Raw genomic sequence first — 17,783 nt, 5'->3', positions numbered from 1 at the left:
GTACTCCATAGCTTAGAAGAACAACTCAGAAGAAGCCAACCTTGCAGTCCTTTAATCTGTGTGGAGTTGAAGGTGTGATGCCTGCTACAACCAGCATAGCAACACTGCGGACCCCTCCCTGCCTGTGGCTGGCATTTACTGGAGATGACTTAAGAGCAGAAAGGCCACTTTGGCTCATTTTGCTGGTAACCAGCATCTGGATCAAACCAGCCGAGGTGTTACTGCTGCAATGGCAATGCAAAGCCTGGAGCCAACTGGCCTGATTGCCAGCTGGCAATCAAGTTTTGCTGTTTTTACTTTAGGGAGAGTTTTGCCCATAAATGGTCTTGAACTTAGCACCAACAGTATTTTTAGTTAAAGAAATCCTGAAGGGTGATTATGAGGCCAGAATTGTATGTGTGGCAGAGGGGTTGTTTTCTAATGAAATGATTCAAGGCAGCTTTATCAAGCAGGTTTTTGAGCAACATTAGCATAGCAAAGTGATATCAGTGCAAAATGAGGAGGGGAAACAGCAAGGGAAGAAGCAGCCATTTGTTTCAAATTTTCAAGGAGACATTTCTTACACAAGGCAGCTAAGAATATGGATGTCTTCACAGCTGCTGGGAAGAGGTGCCACGAGCCTGGGACAGTTACTGCTCTGGTACAGGTGGCTGCTTCTCCTCCTTGTTTCTTCCAAACCACACATGTAATTTCTTTTCTGAAAAGAAATAACACAGATGGAGGAAGGAAAAATGTCCAGCTGTATGTCATTAGCTGTAGAAGTAAATGACAAGTTCAGATCCCAAGTAGAGTTTGCTTAAGGTTAGAACCATTCTTTTATACCTTTTGGACCGTAGAGATGACGGGCAGCAAGGGGGTCTCTCATCTAGAGAGGAGAATCCTATGTATTGATGGGACCCTGTAACTGAAGGAAAAGTTTTTGAAACAGAAGGTGGTTGAAGAAAAAAACTTCAGACAGAAGCAGGAAGCATTATGGAGAAATGTTCCAGTTTTGAGAGGAAGATGCTGACAAGGAGTTGGAGGAGATGCAATTCAAGGAGGTTGGATGAGAGGGCAGAGGAGATGTTGCATCTGTGGCTGAGACACTTGGACTGGTGCATGCATGCCTTGGCAGAGCATTCTCACTTAAGAGCTCCTCTGTCACCATCACGTGCCTTGCCTGGATGTGGAAATACAGAAAGTTTGGCTTTCTTAGAGTCATTGTGAGATTTAGTGCAGCTGTGTTTCAAAAGGTTCAATATCAAGCAGTTTTCAGTGATATCAAAACAAATGCCTGTGTTATTTTCTCCACCAGTTTGAATGGAATCAAGTTAGCGATAGGTTTTGGACTTGCACCAGTTCAGCTGAGAGAATTGCTCCGAGTAGCTAAATGCTGTGTGCATACGTGCTGTGGCTAATATGTAGTGTTCTGTCTTTAATGGGCTTGATTGTATTTGAAGTACTGAGGGTATGGGTGTGAAATGAAGCTAATTTTGGTAGTATACAATTCAAGGAAATTGCCATGTAACTGTAATATACTTAGATTGATAAGTAAAATACTTTGAGTTTCCTGACTTTTTCTTGGAGAATGGGTAACGTTTTACAAATCAAGATAAACTTGTTTGACTGCATGAAACAAAACAGAAGAGGAGAAACCCATCTTGGCAGCAATCGGTGCTCGTGGTACTGAGTGTGCTCCTCTGGACGCTGTTGGATTTGTCTGTCAGACTCTTCCAAATGACTTCTGCACACCAGCCTTGCTTCTGCAGGGCTCTCTAGCCAGGTCACAAGGCAGCATTTCTCACCAGGGCGCTGCTGTTTCCTCTTCCGACTGGAGAAGATTACAGATTATACTGGAACATGTCTGAGAGAAGGTCAGAAAAGAGGGTGAAAGTCTTGGAACTGTAGCTGGGAAGCTTTCCATTCTCATCTATGAAACTTTTGGTCCTGAATCAAAAGCAAAGCAAAATAAACCACCACGTACACAACACTTCTATTTTTTCCTGCCACTCTCTGTTTGCAAGTTAGAAAGGATTTCATTTCTCCTGCATTATATGGTTAGTGAATGTTTAATTCAGGAATCTTTGGTGTTACACTTAAACAGAACTAATGGCCAAGCACTGCTTGTTTTCTTAGAACTCAGCCTGCACAAGATTGCATAGCCTCAATTTACTGCATTTTTACTTAGCAAATTAAAGGCGTTTACATGTAGTGCTAATGACGTTAGACTTCGTGGTGCACTTTGAAATGCAGTCTGTTAAAGACTATAAGATACAAAAGCTAATCAAGTGGGGTTTGAATTTTAATGACACTGCACTACTGAGCTTTTTGTATTGGAGTAATGGAAGAAAAGAAACAAAAAAATCAACACAGAATCATTTTACTGTGCAGCTGAGAGGTGCTCGATACCACTTCAGTTTTTTTCATATAAAATGTATAGAGAAACTGAAATGCTTGTGATCATTACTCTCCTAGCAGAATACTGTCTGGGCCAAGTCCTGTTGCCCTGCTTGCTAACTGAGGGAAATTTCAGAGTGCAAGAGTGTCAGACAGTGCTGGAAAGAGGAGATGTGCCAGGGAAAAGTCAGTGGGTAAAATTATTTATTTTCAGTTTGGTGTTAAGTTGCCATTTGCGTCCCTTCCATGTTACAGAGTATAGCTTTGGTGCTGTGCTGGACTCCAGGTTGCTGACACCTTCCATCCAGTTGGCTGGGGCTGCTGCCTGTGCTGGGGCTGTGGTCCTGGTGTGCTGGCAGTCGGATGGAGCGTGGTCAGGACTGGGTCACCTTCGTGTGGCACTGAGGGCTGTGGCACAGTAACAGGGCTGGGCCTCACCTGGGGGCTCCTGCTGATGTCTTTTCCACAGATGTCCAGGTTTGTGACAAACCAGTAAATCTTGTGAAGCTTGTTTTCCTTAGAGCATCTGTGTTTTATAACAGCGCTTTTGATTTGTTTTTCCTTTGTCTGGTGAGATTTCTTTGGTCCGGCACGGTCAGGCCTCCCTTTCTTCCTGGTGGATGTGAGCCCATCGCTGATGGCTGCCCGGGGATCACAGCACGGCCTGTGCTGTGTGCCTTCATTCCATCCTCACATTTTCCTTTGGAGCATTCATGGAGTAAAAGGTCTGGAAAAGCGTGCCTCAGGTTTTGGGGGGTGGTGAGCTTGTGGCAGGCTTTCAGCAAACAGAGCTAACGGGTGATACTGCCTGTGTCCAGCAGGCAAAGGTTATCCTGTGTAATGCTGCACTTGTAAATAAAGCTCTGCTATCAAAGCGCCAGGGCACAACACCCTCAGCTTTCAGCTACTTGTCTGCTTGATCTCTGCCTGCAAGTCCCTGAGTAAAATTAGTAAGAGATTTACCAACAGCTTAAACTGAGACATATTTTTTTGCACTGGATGTCTAAAATGCTGAATTAGGATTAACTGTAGGAGTTTGGGGTTTAGCTGCGATCGGGATCTGTGACCTTGAGCCTGTAATATTTGAGTGGAAATAATTATAGAGTCATAGAATGCTTTGGGTTGGAAGGAACCCTTAAAGGCCATCTGGTCCCACTCCCTTGCGATGAACAGGGCACCCACTGCTCCATCAGGTGCTCAGAGCCCTCAGCCTGACCTCGGGGGTGTGCATGGATGTGCTTAGCGAGTGGCATCCTGAGCTGTGGCCCAAGCTGGGAGTGTTGGCAGGTGATTGCAAAGAGAGAAAATAAACCGTGGCCAAAACTGGCCTCGATTTGTTCCTTACACAGCATTTGAACTGCCATCTGAAAATCTCTTCTGTGGCAAACACTTAACCAAAAGGACTTGCCCTTCTGTCCTGGGGGCTGTTGATACCATGGCCTGGCTGGTTTCCAAGGGAAGTGCCTCACTGTTACGGATGCTGTGTTGAATATGTTGTTGTGGGAGTGCAATTGCCATGAGATTGCTATTTTTTTTTTTTTCTAGATTATTTGCAATATAAAATAATCCTTGCAAAGTTGATATGTAGTGATTTATGTTTAACTTGCAATATACAGCCAAGTTAGCATTTAAAGTTAAATTGTCAGTGCAAAGCGAAACTATTCCTCTGAAGGTATCATTGTGAAATATGCTTCCTTACCGGAATTAATGTGCTGTCCACATGTGGCAAGGTAATCTGAGCACAGCATCCTGCTGTATGAGGAACGTTTGATATTTCTAGTGGACTTAAACCTTGGCTTATTTCTTGTGTGTCCTTTGACAGTGAATCCACAACTGCACCAAATGCAGCAATAACATTGATGCTTGCCTGCATTCTTTGTGCTCTTTTGGCCCTGCCTGCAGAACTGCCATTTCCTGAAGGAGGGGGTTCCCATTTGTGAGGGCTGCAGGCATGGAGGGTGACGTTTGTGAATTTCTGGATGGGCACAATTGATCAATATACAATTATGGGATTTTTAAAGGACCAATTAGATGTAATGTGTGACGCTATTTTGTTCCAATGAAATTCACTCTCCAGCCTGGCTTCTGCCAAGTGCTTGGTAAGGCAGCAATCCCAGGCACCCAGTGCCTTTACTGGATCCCAAGGCTGTGCAGGTCTGGAGACACAGATACATCTCTCTGATAGGCCCGAGACAACATACAATGAAGATGTAAGAGCATAGAACATTTCCATCGTAGAAATAACTAAAAATAATTCAGTGGAAACAAAAGCACATATTTTTACTTCTTTAACCTTCTTTAACCTTATTGTGCCACCTTAATATCCTTGTAATCAGATAATCAAGAAAAACTTTACTGTAATTTATCTCTTTTTTGTAACATTTCAACTTTTAATTTTTGACTTCTGCCACTGTTAATTACATTTATTTGCAACAAAGCAACAAAAGGTTGCTGCAGAAGTGATGGATTGGCGAGCAGTAGCTATCGGGATATGTTTGGTATTTGCCATTTTCCCTTTTATTGTAGCTGTGTTTTTAGATTTAGGATTTTAAACTTAATACTGTAGTTTTCGGAGTGCCCTCGACTGCCCTGGGATTGGTCATCTTGTGTGGAAATGGGCTCATCCCACAAGGAGGCACATCTGGAAATGCCCGGCTCTTCTGCGTGCAAACGATGTGTTGAATCAACAGATAGCTTTGCATATGGAAAACAAGGTGATGTGAAGAGCAGAAGGCACTGGGTAATTAAATGTGCCTTTAGAGAGAGGGAAGCTGTTACAACACAGTCAGTTCAGGAGTTCATAGTTGATCATTATGTTCTCAGAGAAAAGGAATTGCAGCCGCTCGGAGCCCCTCCTGCAGGTATGCTCTGTGTGCTCTGCTGCTCCTGGTGAAAACAGGAGAGTGAAACGCTTTCAGAGAGGCCTTGATTACATGCAACAGTGACTAATTAGACAATAAAGCAGCAGACTATTCATACTGCTTTCTACAAGAACCAAGAATGCATTATGAAACTAATCTTAAAAAAAATTAATTGCATCTCAGTCTTAATTTAAAACTGAGGGTCCGTCCGTCCCCCGCCGTCCAACCCCCCCTTTCCTGTTTCTTTTTATTCCAAGTTGGTCCAGGAAAATTGCTATTAATGAAATCTGCTCTCCGAGACTTCAATAGGCTTGTTATTCATTAAGGCCTTAGTATTTCCCTTAAAACGTATTGACCAGTGCTCAGGCCAGATACTTAACACAAAATACACTTCGTAATTTCATCATTTTTGTTGTGCTCCTCTGAGATGCAGAGGTCTGCAGACTGCAGGAAAACAAATAAAAACCCCGAGCTTACAGTTATAGAGTATAAAAGAAGGGTAAAGGAAGCACTGAGTGTCTTTAAGATGATGAGACATTCATTAAGATTTTTCTGCCTTCCTTTTCCTATTTGCAGCCCATCTGAAGTATCATTAAAGCTTTTCAGGCAGCTTCCTGTGAGAAACCCTCTTCTGCGCTGTTTTTCTTCCTTGAAAAAAGGTGGCTGCTCTTCAGTCAGATTGTATGGATTTGGCCTGGGATTTGTATAATAACTATGGAGAATGCAGCGGTTGTTTAGGAACCTAATTCCCAATATGGCTCCCTTTTGATTAAGAACAAAGCAAGCATTTCACAGCATTATAGGAGCACAGAAAAACAAGTTAATGATCTAAACCTTTTAATTCATGGTTGCTTGTCTATTTAAAGTACTTTTGATTCTGCTATAAACAGACTGGCCCCTTTTTTGTTTAACTTCTTTCTTTGGTTTCTTCACATTTCTTTCTTTACTGTCCATGAAATTTGCAGCGAGTTTCCTTTTCTAACTGAAGAATGAGAGGCTGTGACTATAGAATGATACAGAAAGTAAGAAAGCGTATCTAAACCGGGCGTATATCCAGCACAGACCTCTTTGAAACAAGCTAAATTTAGGGTTGTTTTTGTTATGCCTTCTCCTTCCCTTTTTGAATACCATTTTTTTTTCCATTTTATTTCTCTTTTTTTAACGAATATCAAGTCTTTGACTTTTTCAATACTTGATTTTTAGGTGATGCTGGGTATGGCTTTATTTGATGTAGTTCCTTGTGGTATTTGCTTTCTTCCTTAGCTCAGCAGATTGCTATTCTTTGTGCCTTTATCTAGACAGACGACAAGAGCGACCTTTTCAGAACTTTCAATTACCAACAGAGAATGTGGTGGTCCTTCAGGAAAAAGTTCCCTTCCAGAATATTCTTTTTTTTTTTTCTTCTTTTTCTTTTTTTCCTCCCATAGAGATCTGGATCCAGAGTTTGTTCTTAAAACCTTACTCCCAAACTTTTTGGTGAACAAACCTGCCAGGGAAGCAGCATGAAGAATATCCTTGCTGTGGAAGGACACCTTTCCCCCTACATATACATAAATAAAGATTTGCTGCTTCCCTTGCCATAATGTTTTTTTTACCTGAATTGAAAGTGACTGTTTTAGATTTGTTTTGGTTTACAATAGGAGCTCATTATTTCCTTTCTTTGCCAATGGCTTATTTTAGATACTTGTTAGAAATGATAAACGAAGGAGCAAATTGCACTCATACATTTTATTACGTCTCTATCCCATCCAGGTAAATTGAACAGCCAGGACACGTACAATAACTTCACAAACAACAACCCTGGGAACCCTCGACTGCTGCCGCTCCCCAGTCTGACCGTGGTGTTGCCTCTGGCTCAAATCAAGCAGCCAATGACGTTAGGGACCATCACCAAACGCACAGGGTAAGTCCATGTGCACAGACCTTCCTCAACCTTGCTATGTGTCGCTTACGTGGAAATAATTTCTTTCTAGTTGTATTCCATTTAAATTAACTTATTTATTTGTAATTGCAATGTGTGTAACGTAGTGCTAACAGAGCAGTTGGGTATGGGGGAAGGAGAGCTCAAGAACAGAAAGCCAGCACAGATAGGCAAACAAAAACTGAACACAGATCTCTAAGAATGCAGGAGTATTTTGGATGAGACGTTTTCTTGCAGTCTGCCATATGGGAAACGCCGCATGCTGACACCAGGAGAAGTTTCACACCAGGAATTGGTATGAAACATAAGCAGAGCTGTATTCAATCAGAATAAGTTTTGGGTTTGGTTGTTGGGTTTGGGTTTTTTTTGTTTGTTTGTTTGTTTTTTGAGTTTATTTCTTTTGATTTCCAAACTGTTCAAGCAGAGATGCTTTTTGACTATCAGAAACTGAAAGACAGTGAGCCAGATTGAGTGGAGAGAAAACTTAATCCTGATGTTTTCTTGGCCTTATTTTTCTTCTGGAGTGACTGTTTTGTACAGTGAAATTCACATGTGGATTTCCTCTCTGGAATCAGCGGCACTTTGCTGCTCGTTGATGTGCCATGATAAAGAACTGAGAAATGCTTATTATGCAGAGCTCTACTAAATACATTTACATTGAAACTAGAAAGAAGATTGTCTGAGTTTCATAAACTATAGCAGTTTTCAGGTTACTTCTTTCTGTTCAACCGCTGTTATTTTTCTCTTGCTAAAATTCAATTCTTCAGTTTTTGCAATTAATGCATAAAACCAGCAGATGATTTTTTTTAACTCTCTCAATTTTTAGTAGTTCAAATCCCTGAATATTTTCTGGTTACAGTTTCTAAGGCTGATTCGTGCACTGAGTTACAGATTGCTTTTATATTTCTAAGAAAAACAGATCAAGTTTGTCTTGTAGTTGGGCAAAACAACTGTCAGTCCTACAAGTTAACAGCATTTTCCTGCATTTTGGGAAATGGGTGCAGGCACTGCTTTGCTTCAGTGGCTTCTTGCTTATCAATAATGAGGTGAATTCCACCTTGTGTCTCATGGTCTGGGAATTATTTTTTGGAAGGAGAGCTCGCGGATATTTCCTCTCTCCCTGAATAATTTCCACATTCTGTGCTGCAGCATTCTGTGATATCTGTTACTGTTTCTTTAGAGCACTAAGTATGCATGATGGGCTTCCAAAGCTGACATCTGTATGCACGTATGTACATGTATATCTGTGTGTCTGTCTAACAGTGCAGTCCTGCTTTCACTGCTGCAAACAGCAATTTCATTTCTAGAACCAAATTGTGAGCTGCAGACACTCATTTGCCCAAAGAGGCTACGTGCAGTTATGTCCCTCACTCCCTAGGTAATTGTGAATGAGTGCTAGGAAACAGTAAAGTAGTGCGAGGGTAATGCTGTGATTTACTTCTTCTACGTGTATATTTCAATGGTTTATGTTTGCATTTTATTTCTACTAACAATTTAAACACTTGCAAGAGGAACAGATTGTGTCAGCAATCTGATTAATTTTGTAAGTATAGAAGGGTGAGATTTGGGATGAGGGCAGGAGGGAAACAAAATTTAGGGAAGGTGCATGGAAATAAGCAGCAAGTTACAGCTCCCGAAAAAGGAAAAATACCACAAAGGTTTCTTAAAGAGTACAGTCAGAGGAAACAGAAACGTGGACACAAAGAAATATACTCTCAGACCTAGGTGGGATGAGATGTAGGAAGAACATAAGAAGGCATCTGATGGTCTGCAAGGGGAAGGCAGCAGCAGGAGCGGCGGTGAGGGCGATGATTTAAGCAGAAACGGCCCCCGGTGCAGTTTTGGAGGTGCTTGGCTGGTAACAGTAACTCACACAGCTGCCCATACAAAGGCTGCTTCTTTATTGCCACGATGATACCTGCAAACTTCACTACGGCCGTTACCAATAAATCGACATTCTGAGTGTAATGTTTTATCCTTATTTTTCTTAAATGTACTCAAAATAGCGTCTGTATCCATAGTTTTCTTTGATGAAATTCTACAGCTCTCAGCCTGCCCATGCCCTATTATTGTGTGTAATTTCTAAATTTAATTAAATTTAAAGTACTCAGTGAGGTTTATGTAAGTGGAGGAAAAAACAGGCATGGGAAATACCCTGCTGTGTAAATAGAGTTTTTGTGAATGAGGATCATAATTTTCAGCAAAGCCGGTGTAGATGTGTAACATTCAGCTGAGTGCTTTCTTCATTTGTTCTGCATCCAAAACATTTGATGAAAGTACACAAAATTAACATGAAAAGCTGTATTTATGAAGTGGGGATTTAGGAGGAATGCCTCGCATCCAAGAAGCCTGGCATGCCTAAAATGACCGAATTGAGACAGCAGCCTTAACTTAAACCTCCAGGGGGCAAAGCGTGTGTTTAACATATTTAACATCTGCCCTCATATTTCTGCAAACACATAGCAATGTAAGTCTGTACAGTGTAATATTTAGACAGGACAGGGACCATCTGCCTCACTCTGAGAAGTGTAGGAGGCATGTATTACTGCAAATGGCAAAAGACAGATGTATTTACACCTACGTGGTCAGCACCTTTAAGCAGCGCTCCAAGGAAACAAGGCTCTTCTTTGGAAGCAGCTGCTTAACCTTGTGATTGTGCAGTGATCAGAAAAGGAGGAGGAATTGCAATTGGTTGGATCTTACCATCGCTGCTCAGTGGCCCTTAAAGCTGATTCCTTTTCCGTTGTTTCAGCGTTTAAAGAATGACACATTTATTCTGTTACAATGTATTCTGAAAAGTAAAAAGCGAGCCAAAAAGAACGCTGTACAATTCGCCCGCTCTGGTTTCGCCCATTCTATTTGCTTTTAGCTTCTCCAACAGAAGATATCTTACTTCAGTTTTTCAGGTTTTATTAACCATGTAGAGGTTTGTTTTGCCAGTATCCGGGACAGCAAACTATTTTTCAGGTGAAAGGACCTATCACTGCTCTTAATAGGATCTGTCTCCAGCAGAGCTCAATGCATGTCACTTGATTTGACAAGTGGAACGGCAGTAAATTCTTTAGCAGTGTTCGCCGTAGCCCTGTGGGAATGAAAGACCAGAATCTGGAGCTGTGTCATGATGGTGCTGTTCATCGCAGATATTTTTTTCATGTAAGCTTGTATGTTTGGGAGCGTTATCTGATGGGGCATTGAGCTCTGATTCTGAACAGCTTCCATTCTCAGTACCTCCGAGCAGTACCTCCCTTCTTACCCATCACCATCACACGTTCCCTGCCCTCCGTTTCTTCCCTTGATTTTTCAGGTCTCCCAGTTCAACTTCCCCACCTCCAGAAGCACTTTGTTTTTGTCCCTGTGTTTTCTCATCCCGCTGACTCACTTTCCTGCAGTTTGTGCTGTCAGTGCATTCTGAGGAGCAGATAGATGTTCCCAAAGGAGCTCTGGCACTAATGAGGAAGGAAGCATCTAATGTTTTAAAGATCAGGGGGATGCAAGACAGCAAAAGAGATAGGTTTAATAAGTCTTTATAGATCCATGCCTCAGTTTCCCTCTCAGAATTTTAATAGTTATGCTGAATTCCTTCTCAGGTCTCGTGAATGGGTTAATTCATTGCTCCTGTAACAAAGAGCTTATAGATTGGAAAGAGGAAGAGCTGTACAGTCCATCTCATGCTTGTCTGTAAAAGGGAGTGTATCCGAACATGTTAGAGGACAGCTTTGTGCTTTGCAACAGCTTTATAAGCGTGCCTTGTGTTTGTGGAATGAGTTGTAGTTTGTTTCCAGTGTAAGAACGTGGGGACACAGATGCACTGTAACAGGAAGAAGGGAAATAAAAGATAGAGTAATGGCCCCAAAAGAAAAACTATTTTAAAAATTGACTTCTCTGACAGCAGCATTGGTTTTAACTTTCTTGAGCAGTTCGGTCATTATATTTGTATCATACTTCATTCTCAGATCCATTACAGATTTAGTGAAACATAAAGATGTGCCCTATATTCGTTGGGTCTTGTCACAACAGAGACATCCAGTGCATCTTGCAGGAAGAGAGAAACTTTTTTTTCCATCCAATAACCATGGATAGTGAGTTTTTAAACATGAAACTCCATCCATTCTTCATCCAACTCCCCATTTTCATTCCTCATTACACCCTGAATGGGGAGGAGGAGGTTAAGTGTCTGATGTTGAAGCAGGCTGAGATATTATCATTTTAATGTTTCTCTTTGCTTATATTACATCTGCTGAGCATCACTGTATCCATTTGTCCTATTTTGGCTAAGAAAGGCTTGGTTAATCTCAGGCTTTACTACTGGGGCAAGCAAAAATAAGGTGTGCAAAGTCATGTCGTCGTAGTGTAGCTATGGAGGTACAGTAACTAAAAATCAAGGAAATATTAAAAGCAAATCTGAAGAATTCACTGAAATAGGTCGGCTGCTGTGTGTGCTGCAGGCAGGCACTCTCAGCACATTTCTCAGCTGTGTTTTACGTAGCTTTAACATTTTATAAAATACATTTTGGTTATAAAGCAACCACTGTAACTGAGACCAAATACAGTCGGGATGGCAGTGAGGGTTTGAGTGAGTGAGTGTCACACGGTTCATTAAAAACTTAAATAGTTGCAAGTTTATATGAAACACAACAAAATTGAATAATATTTCAATTTTGAATTTGCTAAAACTCAGCAAAGAAATTAAGAAAATGCTGTTGGAATTTTGAATCATAAATCATCTTCAGTTATTAATTTTCCTTTAGAATTCCCCACTAACCACGAGAGCAGAGAACCTCGGTGAGGTTTCTGCCTTGGCACTGCTCTGCTCCTGCCATCGAGCGCAGCCATCTGCTGCTGTCTTTTCAAGGTTGGGTTATCCTGTAATTTGTACTCCCCCCATTAACATACCATCCATATTGTGTGAAGGAAATACTGAAAAACAATTACTTAAATAATTATCTTAGGAAAAAAACAGTCATTTTCAAAGAAAGTGGAACTCATGAATGTAAAAACCTATGTTCTATCTTTCTTATGGCCATAAATAAGGCTATACCTTAGTCTTGAGACTAATTTTGACGAATTACATTTTCTACATAACACAAAATTTTGAGTCTATGTATGGAAAAAAATGTTACTAACAACACTGTAAAACAAGAAAACATCTTCTACTGAAGACTGTATCCCCCGAGGTAATTTATATTTAAACTGGAAAGAATTTCTTAATGTGCAAATATAATTGGGTCAGTATAGTATGGTGGCTAAAAACCCCAGATTTCCACAATGTTGTAATGCACTCATGTGAGCATCATTGGCCTGCTTTGTGCAGATGCAGAAACTGAGGCAGGTGGAGAAGGAATTGCTTGCTAAATGTCTGGGGTCAAGCAATTCCAGGCTCCCAGTCAGAGCTGCCCACTCTCCAGTGACTCCTCAAATATACACGGGATAGATTCTGGGAATCAAACTTGATTGGTTGTGGGCTGTACAAAAACCTTAGCTTTCCATTCAGTGCTTAAAATGTGCAGCAGTGCTTTGCTGATGTGATGCTGAGCCATGAGAACAGCCTTCAGCTCCATCAGGCACTGAGTATTGCTGGATGGGACGTCCTACACCCGTACACTGCATACAATTCATACCTTTCATGCAGTGTAGTTGGGGTCTTGTTCAAATACCATGCGTTATGTCTGGAAAGGCAGCTGGTTCCATCAAATGAGGAGCGGGCACAGGATTTTTTTCCACAGTATTCCATTCCTTATTGGATTTTTACATCTTAGAATGTAGAATATACATCTTAGTTTTCTACCTTCACATTAAAGGTGTTCTTATAAGATGTCTGCATTCCTTGATGTTACACTTGTGTCAGATTTAGTTTTTTCAATTTTTTTTGTGCTGATGTAATTTTAAATGTGTACACATAAGGCTGAGTGCATTACACCTCTCAGTGGTAGACCTGTTGGTTTAGTTGATTGCCTGAAAATACTTCAGTTGTTTCACCTGGCCAGAATTCATCCCTGAGTCCAGGTATGAAAAGAAAAATGATGCATTGGCATTTACCAAATCAATCATTCAGTAATTCTGTGGGTAATGTTACATCCCAAATGGGAAACAAAGGAGCTGCGAGCGTGTGAGCAGCTCCACGTTTACCTCCTGTTCTGCTTTTCAGATTTTATGCAAATGTCAGTATGGCAATGGCTTGTGATGCAAACAAGGGGAAATCCCATGCAAAATGCTCTAAAATTAGTGGTGTGTGATACCACTCTAAGGACTATGCACTGTACCAAGTACTTCAGCAACATCATGGTACAGATACATTGCTGAGTGGTCAGAAGCACTAAGCTCTATGAATTGGGTGATTTTTAACATCAGATATATTTGAAGTTAGGGTTCTCTTTCCTGCATTCTGTGCAAGCTTATAAATGGGGAATAAGATTTCTGGGTCATCTAGTCACTAAAGATGGTGAATTTATAGTATCTTTCTATCCTAGGAAAAGGGCTGCAGAGCTTTCCAGCAGAGGAGTGCCTCGTACTGCAGTCTCTTTGCTTAGCAATTCCTCTGCCCAGTACATTCACCAAACTGTCCCACGCAGAACTTCATGGGGAGCAGCCACACATTTGTTGCTCGTGTTGCTAATTTACTTTGTTTACCTATTATGACTTCCAACGTCTATTTAAAGCTCTCTTGGCTGCATTCGCCTAAGATTTGCCTACAGATTTCAGGAAGGAGAACTGAACTGTGTCTGACTTGAACTACAGCGTCAGAGCCCACCTGCTCTGATGCACTGCATGTGTCACAGCGTGGTGCATGGAGAGCTGCCCGTGAGCCCTGGCTGCGCAGCCTCTCGCGGTGTGGCAGCGCGCTCTGTGCAGGCGCCGCTCCGTGTGGCAGCATGCTGGTGATGTGAGAGGTCTACATCTCTTTCAGGGCATCGTGAATGTTTATGACAGTTATTTCGTTTACCTTCTGCGTAAATCTTAATAGCATGATGTAGAGTGTACTTGTTGGTAATTGAGTTTTCATCTAATTTCTGTGCATTTTTCCCCCTTCCGTGAAGACCTTACCTGTTTGGAGCAGGATGTTTTTCCATTAAAGCTCCATGGTGAGTTCTCAGTTCAATCCCAGCATGCCTATAATTCGTTTGCTGTACTCACTAAATATAACTCTGTGTTTAGACTTTTTGTTTGGGATTATTATTTTTTTCTACATTGTTTACTGCATGGCTGATCCATAGGTGGAAGCACTGCATAATTTCACTTTTAAGCTGTGGATGCATATTCACCATCAAGTGTTGTCAAGCAAATGCATTCTCTTTTTGTTGTTTTTTTTTTTTTTAACCTTTGACAGTGCATTTAATTTTTAAGTAGCAAAGAAGCTGAAAAAATAAATTATTTCCCAGCAGGCAAAAAGGATTGCAAATGATTTTCAAAGCAGGTCTGCTTTTTTGTATAGCTTCCCTTCCTATAGGCACTAAGGTGCTCGCAGACAGAAAACATCAATGATGACCTCCTGATACTAAGCCAGATTAGCAGTGAGTAGACAGTAAAGTATTGCAGTAAGAGACATAAAGCAAGTCAGGTGGGCACTGCAAAAGAATGGTAATTAAAAAAGCTTACCACACCTGAGGAAAAAACAAACCACAGTTCCCTTAATATTTGAAATAATAATTTATTACTTTTTAAAATATGTGAAATGGAAGTACATTTCAAAGGGAGAACAATTCATAAGTTCTGTTTTGCCAGGGCTTGGTTCAGGATTCGCACAGTGCTTTGTAACAGCCAGCCACATTTTATCACGTGAGGGTTGGGTGGCTGCAGTTAGAAGCACCATGACTGGAAGAAGTTGGAAGGTGTGGGGGCTTAGGAAGTGTACATGGTCTGTGTGTCTTTGGGAACATGTTACTTCAGCAGAGAGCTCTTGGTAGGAGGGAGGCTGAGGGTGGCTCATGAAAGGTACGTAAGCTGTGCAAACTCTAGAAAAGCAAAGCACTATGAGACAAAAGGAAAGGGGACATTTCTTTACTCCTCATCACATGAATCGTTATTACATGAGCATTGCATGGGAAGGAATTAACAGCACAGTAATTTTATTTGGCTCCCAAAGCAGTATTCCTATGGACCATTCCTAAAAGCAGTCTGTGATGCACCCAAATGTTGTCTGGTGGTGATCTAAGAAGCCAAGGGCTCTGGAAGAGGAGTGCTGAGCACAGCATGCATTGCCCAGTGCTGCTGGGTGCTCCCTTCATAGCATGGGCTCCCAGCACTGCAGCAAAGCAAGGCCTGTCAACCAGAAATGACTTTCGATTGAAGCAAGATTAAAAGGCCAAGATTAAAGAGGGGAATATATGAAATAGACTCAGAAATCGTTGCCTGTTTTTCACAGGACTCTTTTGTGGTTTGTTTAATGCCAGTGCTAGCTCACAAATATGGGCTTTCCTAGCCTACAGAGAAATGAGGATAAAAAACACACTTTGGGCGGGGAAAGAAGTCATGTTGTTCCCATTAAAGCCTTAATGAGACCTAAATTATGTAAACAAAATGAATGGAGATTTGACAGCTTACTGCCTGGCGAATAAAGGAGCCTGCTATTTCTTTCTTGCTTTTTCTTGTTTTATTCATGATTTGACAACTGGGAACATGTCTTTATTTTCCTTTTTTTGGCACAATAATAAAGTAATTAAGATATGTATATTTTGAGACAGATAGGAGTTTTCAGTAATTTTGTAGCTGTAAATTTTATGCAGTGTTTTTCTCTGATACTTTTGTGGCCACTTATGAGAAAACTTTTCCCTTCAAAAATGGAGTGTGCCCATTTTGGTGGATTTCTCTGTGGATGATTTGTGCAGTGACTTACAGATCAGTGCTTTGGTTCTTATGAATCTGATGCGTTTAAAACCTCTTAATTGGTGATATAAAACCAAACAGGGGCTGCAGAGAATGAGAATCGCACTATTTTGTAGATGATACTTGACTTCATAAATCAATTTCTTCATATCATGGGTCTGAAATATGTTTTTTATACATTTAAAGCCATGTCACTTGTTTGGCTGTCTGAAACTGAAGACAAATTGAACAGCCAGCAGTATTCTGAAGGGCACAGAGCTCTGCGAGGCACGTTCCATGCTTCTGTTGGTACCCTGTGGTTTTCACCAGTTGCCTGTGATTTTCAGAGTATTTTAATAGAGTGAATTCTTTTTTCTTACCTCCATAAAGTGGGAAAATAATAACAAATGAAAAGCAGCTGAGATACATTCACGATGTTTGATGATGATTAGTTATGAGCACTCTTTCAGAAGCCATGGCAGGCTTTAGGGTTTGTTACAGAAGTCGAGGAGTCATAGTGCTGAGTTGTTTCAGAAGCTCTTCATCTTTTGTTGCTTTGTCAACATGAAACAACTTGCATGCTCCTGCTGCAGTCTTCATTTTTTTAAGGAGATGGCAGTGGTACCTTAATTATCTGTAGCTTGTTCCTGTCAACTTTTGTGCCATTTCCATAGAAAGTGCACGTGTATGTTTTTACTGGTTATGTACACATCTATTCTCAGTGTTCCTACAATGAAAATGGGATCATCCTCCAAAATGATGCCAGAGAAGTCAGTTATTATCAGCAGCACCAAGTTCCCCAGATATCCTGTACTGAGCTGAAGTTTGAGTTCTAGAGGGTGCCTTTGTCAGCATCTTCAAGTGGGAGAGGTGAATGTGAGCTGTTGGAAACTGAAATTGCACTGCATTGCCTTTGCTGAGGCAGAGATCTCACCGACTGTGGCAAAGCAAGGGTGATGTAACGCCAAGGTTTTTGTTACCATTGTACTACAGCTCAGCAGCTGCATCGTGACAGAGAGGGTCGGTGTGCTGGGCAGGAGGGCACGGCCATCTCCGTTCCTTTTCTCCTCCACAGTGTTCTTCGTCCTTCCTGCAGCAGAGCTCACTGGATGGAAGGAGCCCCACGCTGTACCCTGCGGTTCTCTGGGCCTTTCCTGCACCGGGGCCTCTTGCAGAGGGGCTGCACAGGACTTGGAGAACAGGGGGAGCTTTCTGCAAACCCGGCAGTGGAGGTGGATGGCAGAGCCTGCTTCAGATCCTCAGGTCCCTGCTTTGACGGGCATGATCTGCTTGAGTGATGGAGGAAAAACCCTTATTGCTCCCCTCGGATGAAAGAAGCAGAAATGGTTCTTTTTTTGCAGATAAACTCTGGGACCATTAGCTCTTTCTGTGTTATGGTTTTTCTTTTTTTTAACCTTCTGCTGTAGGTTTCTGCATGGATACCATTGGGATAAAAACACTGCTGTGCCGCGCTGAGCGCGTGGTGTAGGTGGGCAGACGCAGACGGGAAGAGGTCTGCTAACAATTTATCCTCCACGTCTCTTATAGGGCTGTTGTGTCTCACGGTGGAAGACTGAAATTAAGAGCAAAGGTTTTGGTCAGATTAGTTTAACTTTTCTTATTTCTTCTGCCCTTCTTCCTGCATCATAACCCTTTCCAGCAAAAAGATACAGCGTAATATTCGGAATGTTAGTATATTATGAAGATTCCTTGAAATTAACTGTTTTTAAAAGTGAGGCCAAATGTGCCTTAATTTCAGCTTATGGAATAATTTATGAAGTGCTGACAGGCTAAGAGCAAGGAAAGAGCAGAAGTTCTTAGCAGAA

At 41.5% G+C, this 17,783-nt stretch overlaps 1 protein-coding gene across 17 annotated transcripts in view; it reads left to right on the top strand.

Moving 5' to 3' along the window:
* The window catches only part of BCAS3 (BCAS3 microtubule associated cell migration factor), a 304,411-nt gene that overhangs the window by 101,121 nt on the left and 185,507 nt on the right, over positions 1 to 17,783 (top strand). For 13 of the 17 annotated variants that reach the window (XM_090122759.1, XM_090122758.1, XM_090122765.1 and 10 more), the window contains exons 16-17: positions 6,990 to 7,140; positions 14,193 to 14,237. In XM_090122759.1, coding sequence (XP_089978885.1) covers positions 6,990 to 7,140; positions 14,193 to 14,237 — 196 coding nt within the window. The remainder of the gene's footprint in view (positions 1 to 6,989; positions 7,141 to 14,192; positions 14,238 to 17,783) is intronic. The other 4 variants (XM_031591511.2, XM_031591512.2, XM_090122771.1 and 1 more) reach the window with 1 other exon arrangement.

Source organism: Phasianus colchicus, chromosome 21, assembly GCF_987193195.1.
Source record: "Phasianus colchicus chromosome 21, bPhaCol1.hap1.1, whole genome shotgun sequence".
Taxonomy (NCBI): Eukaryota; Metazoa; Chordata; class Aves; order Galliformes; family Phasianidae; genus Phasianus; species Phasianus colchicus.
This window is presented reverse-complemented; position numbering and strand designations above follow the sequence as displayed.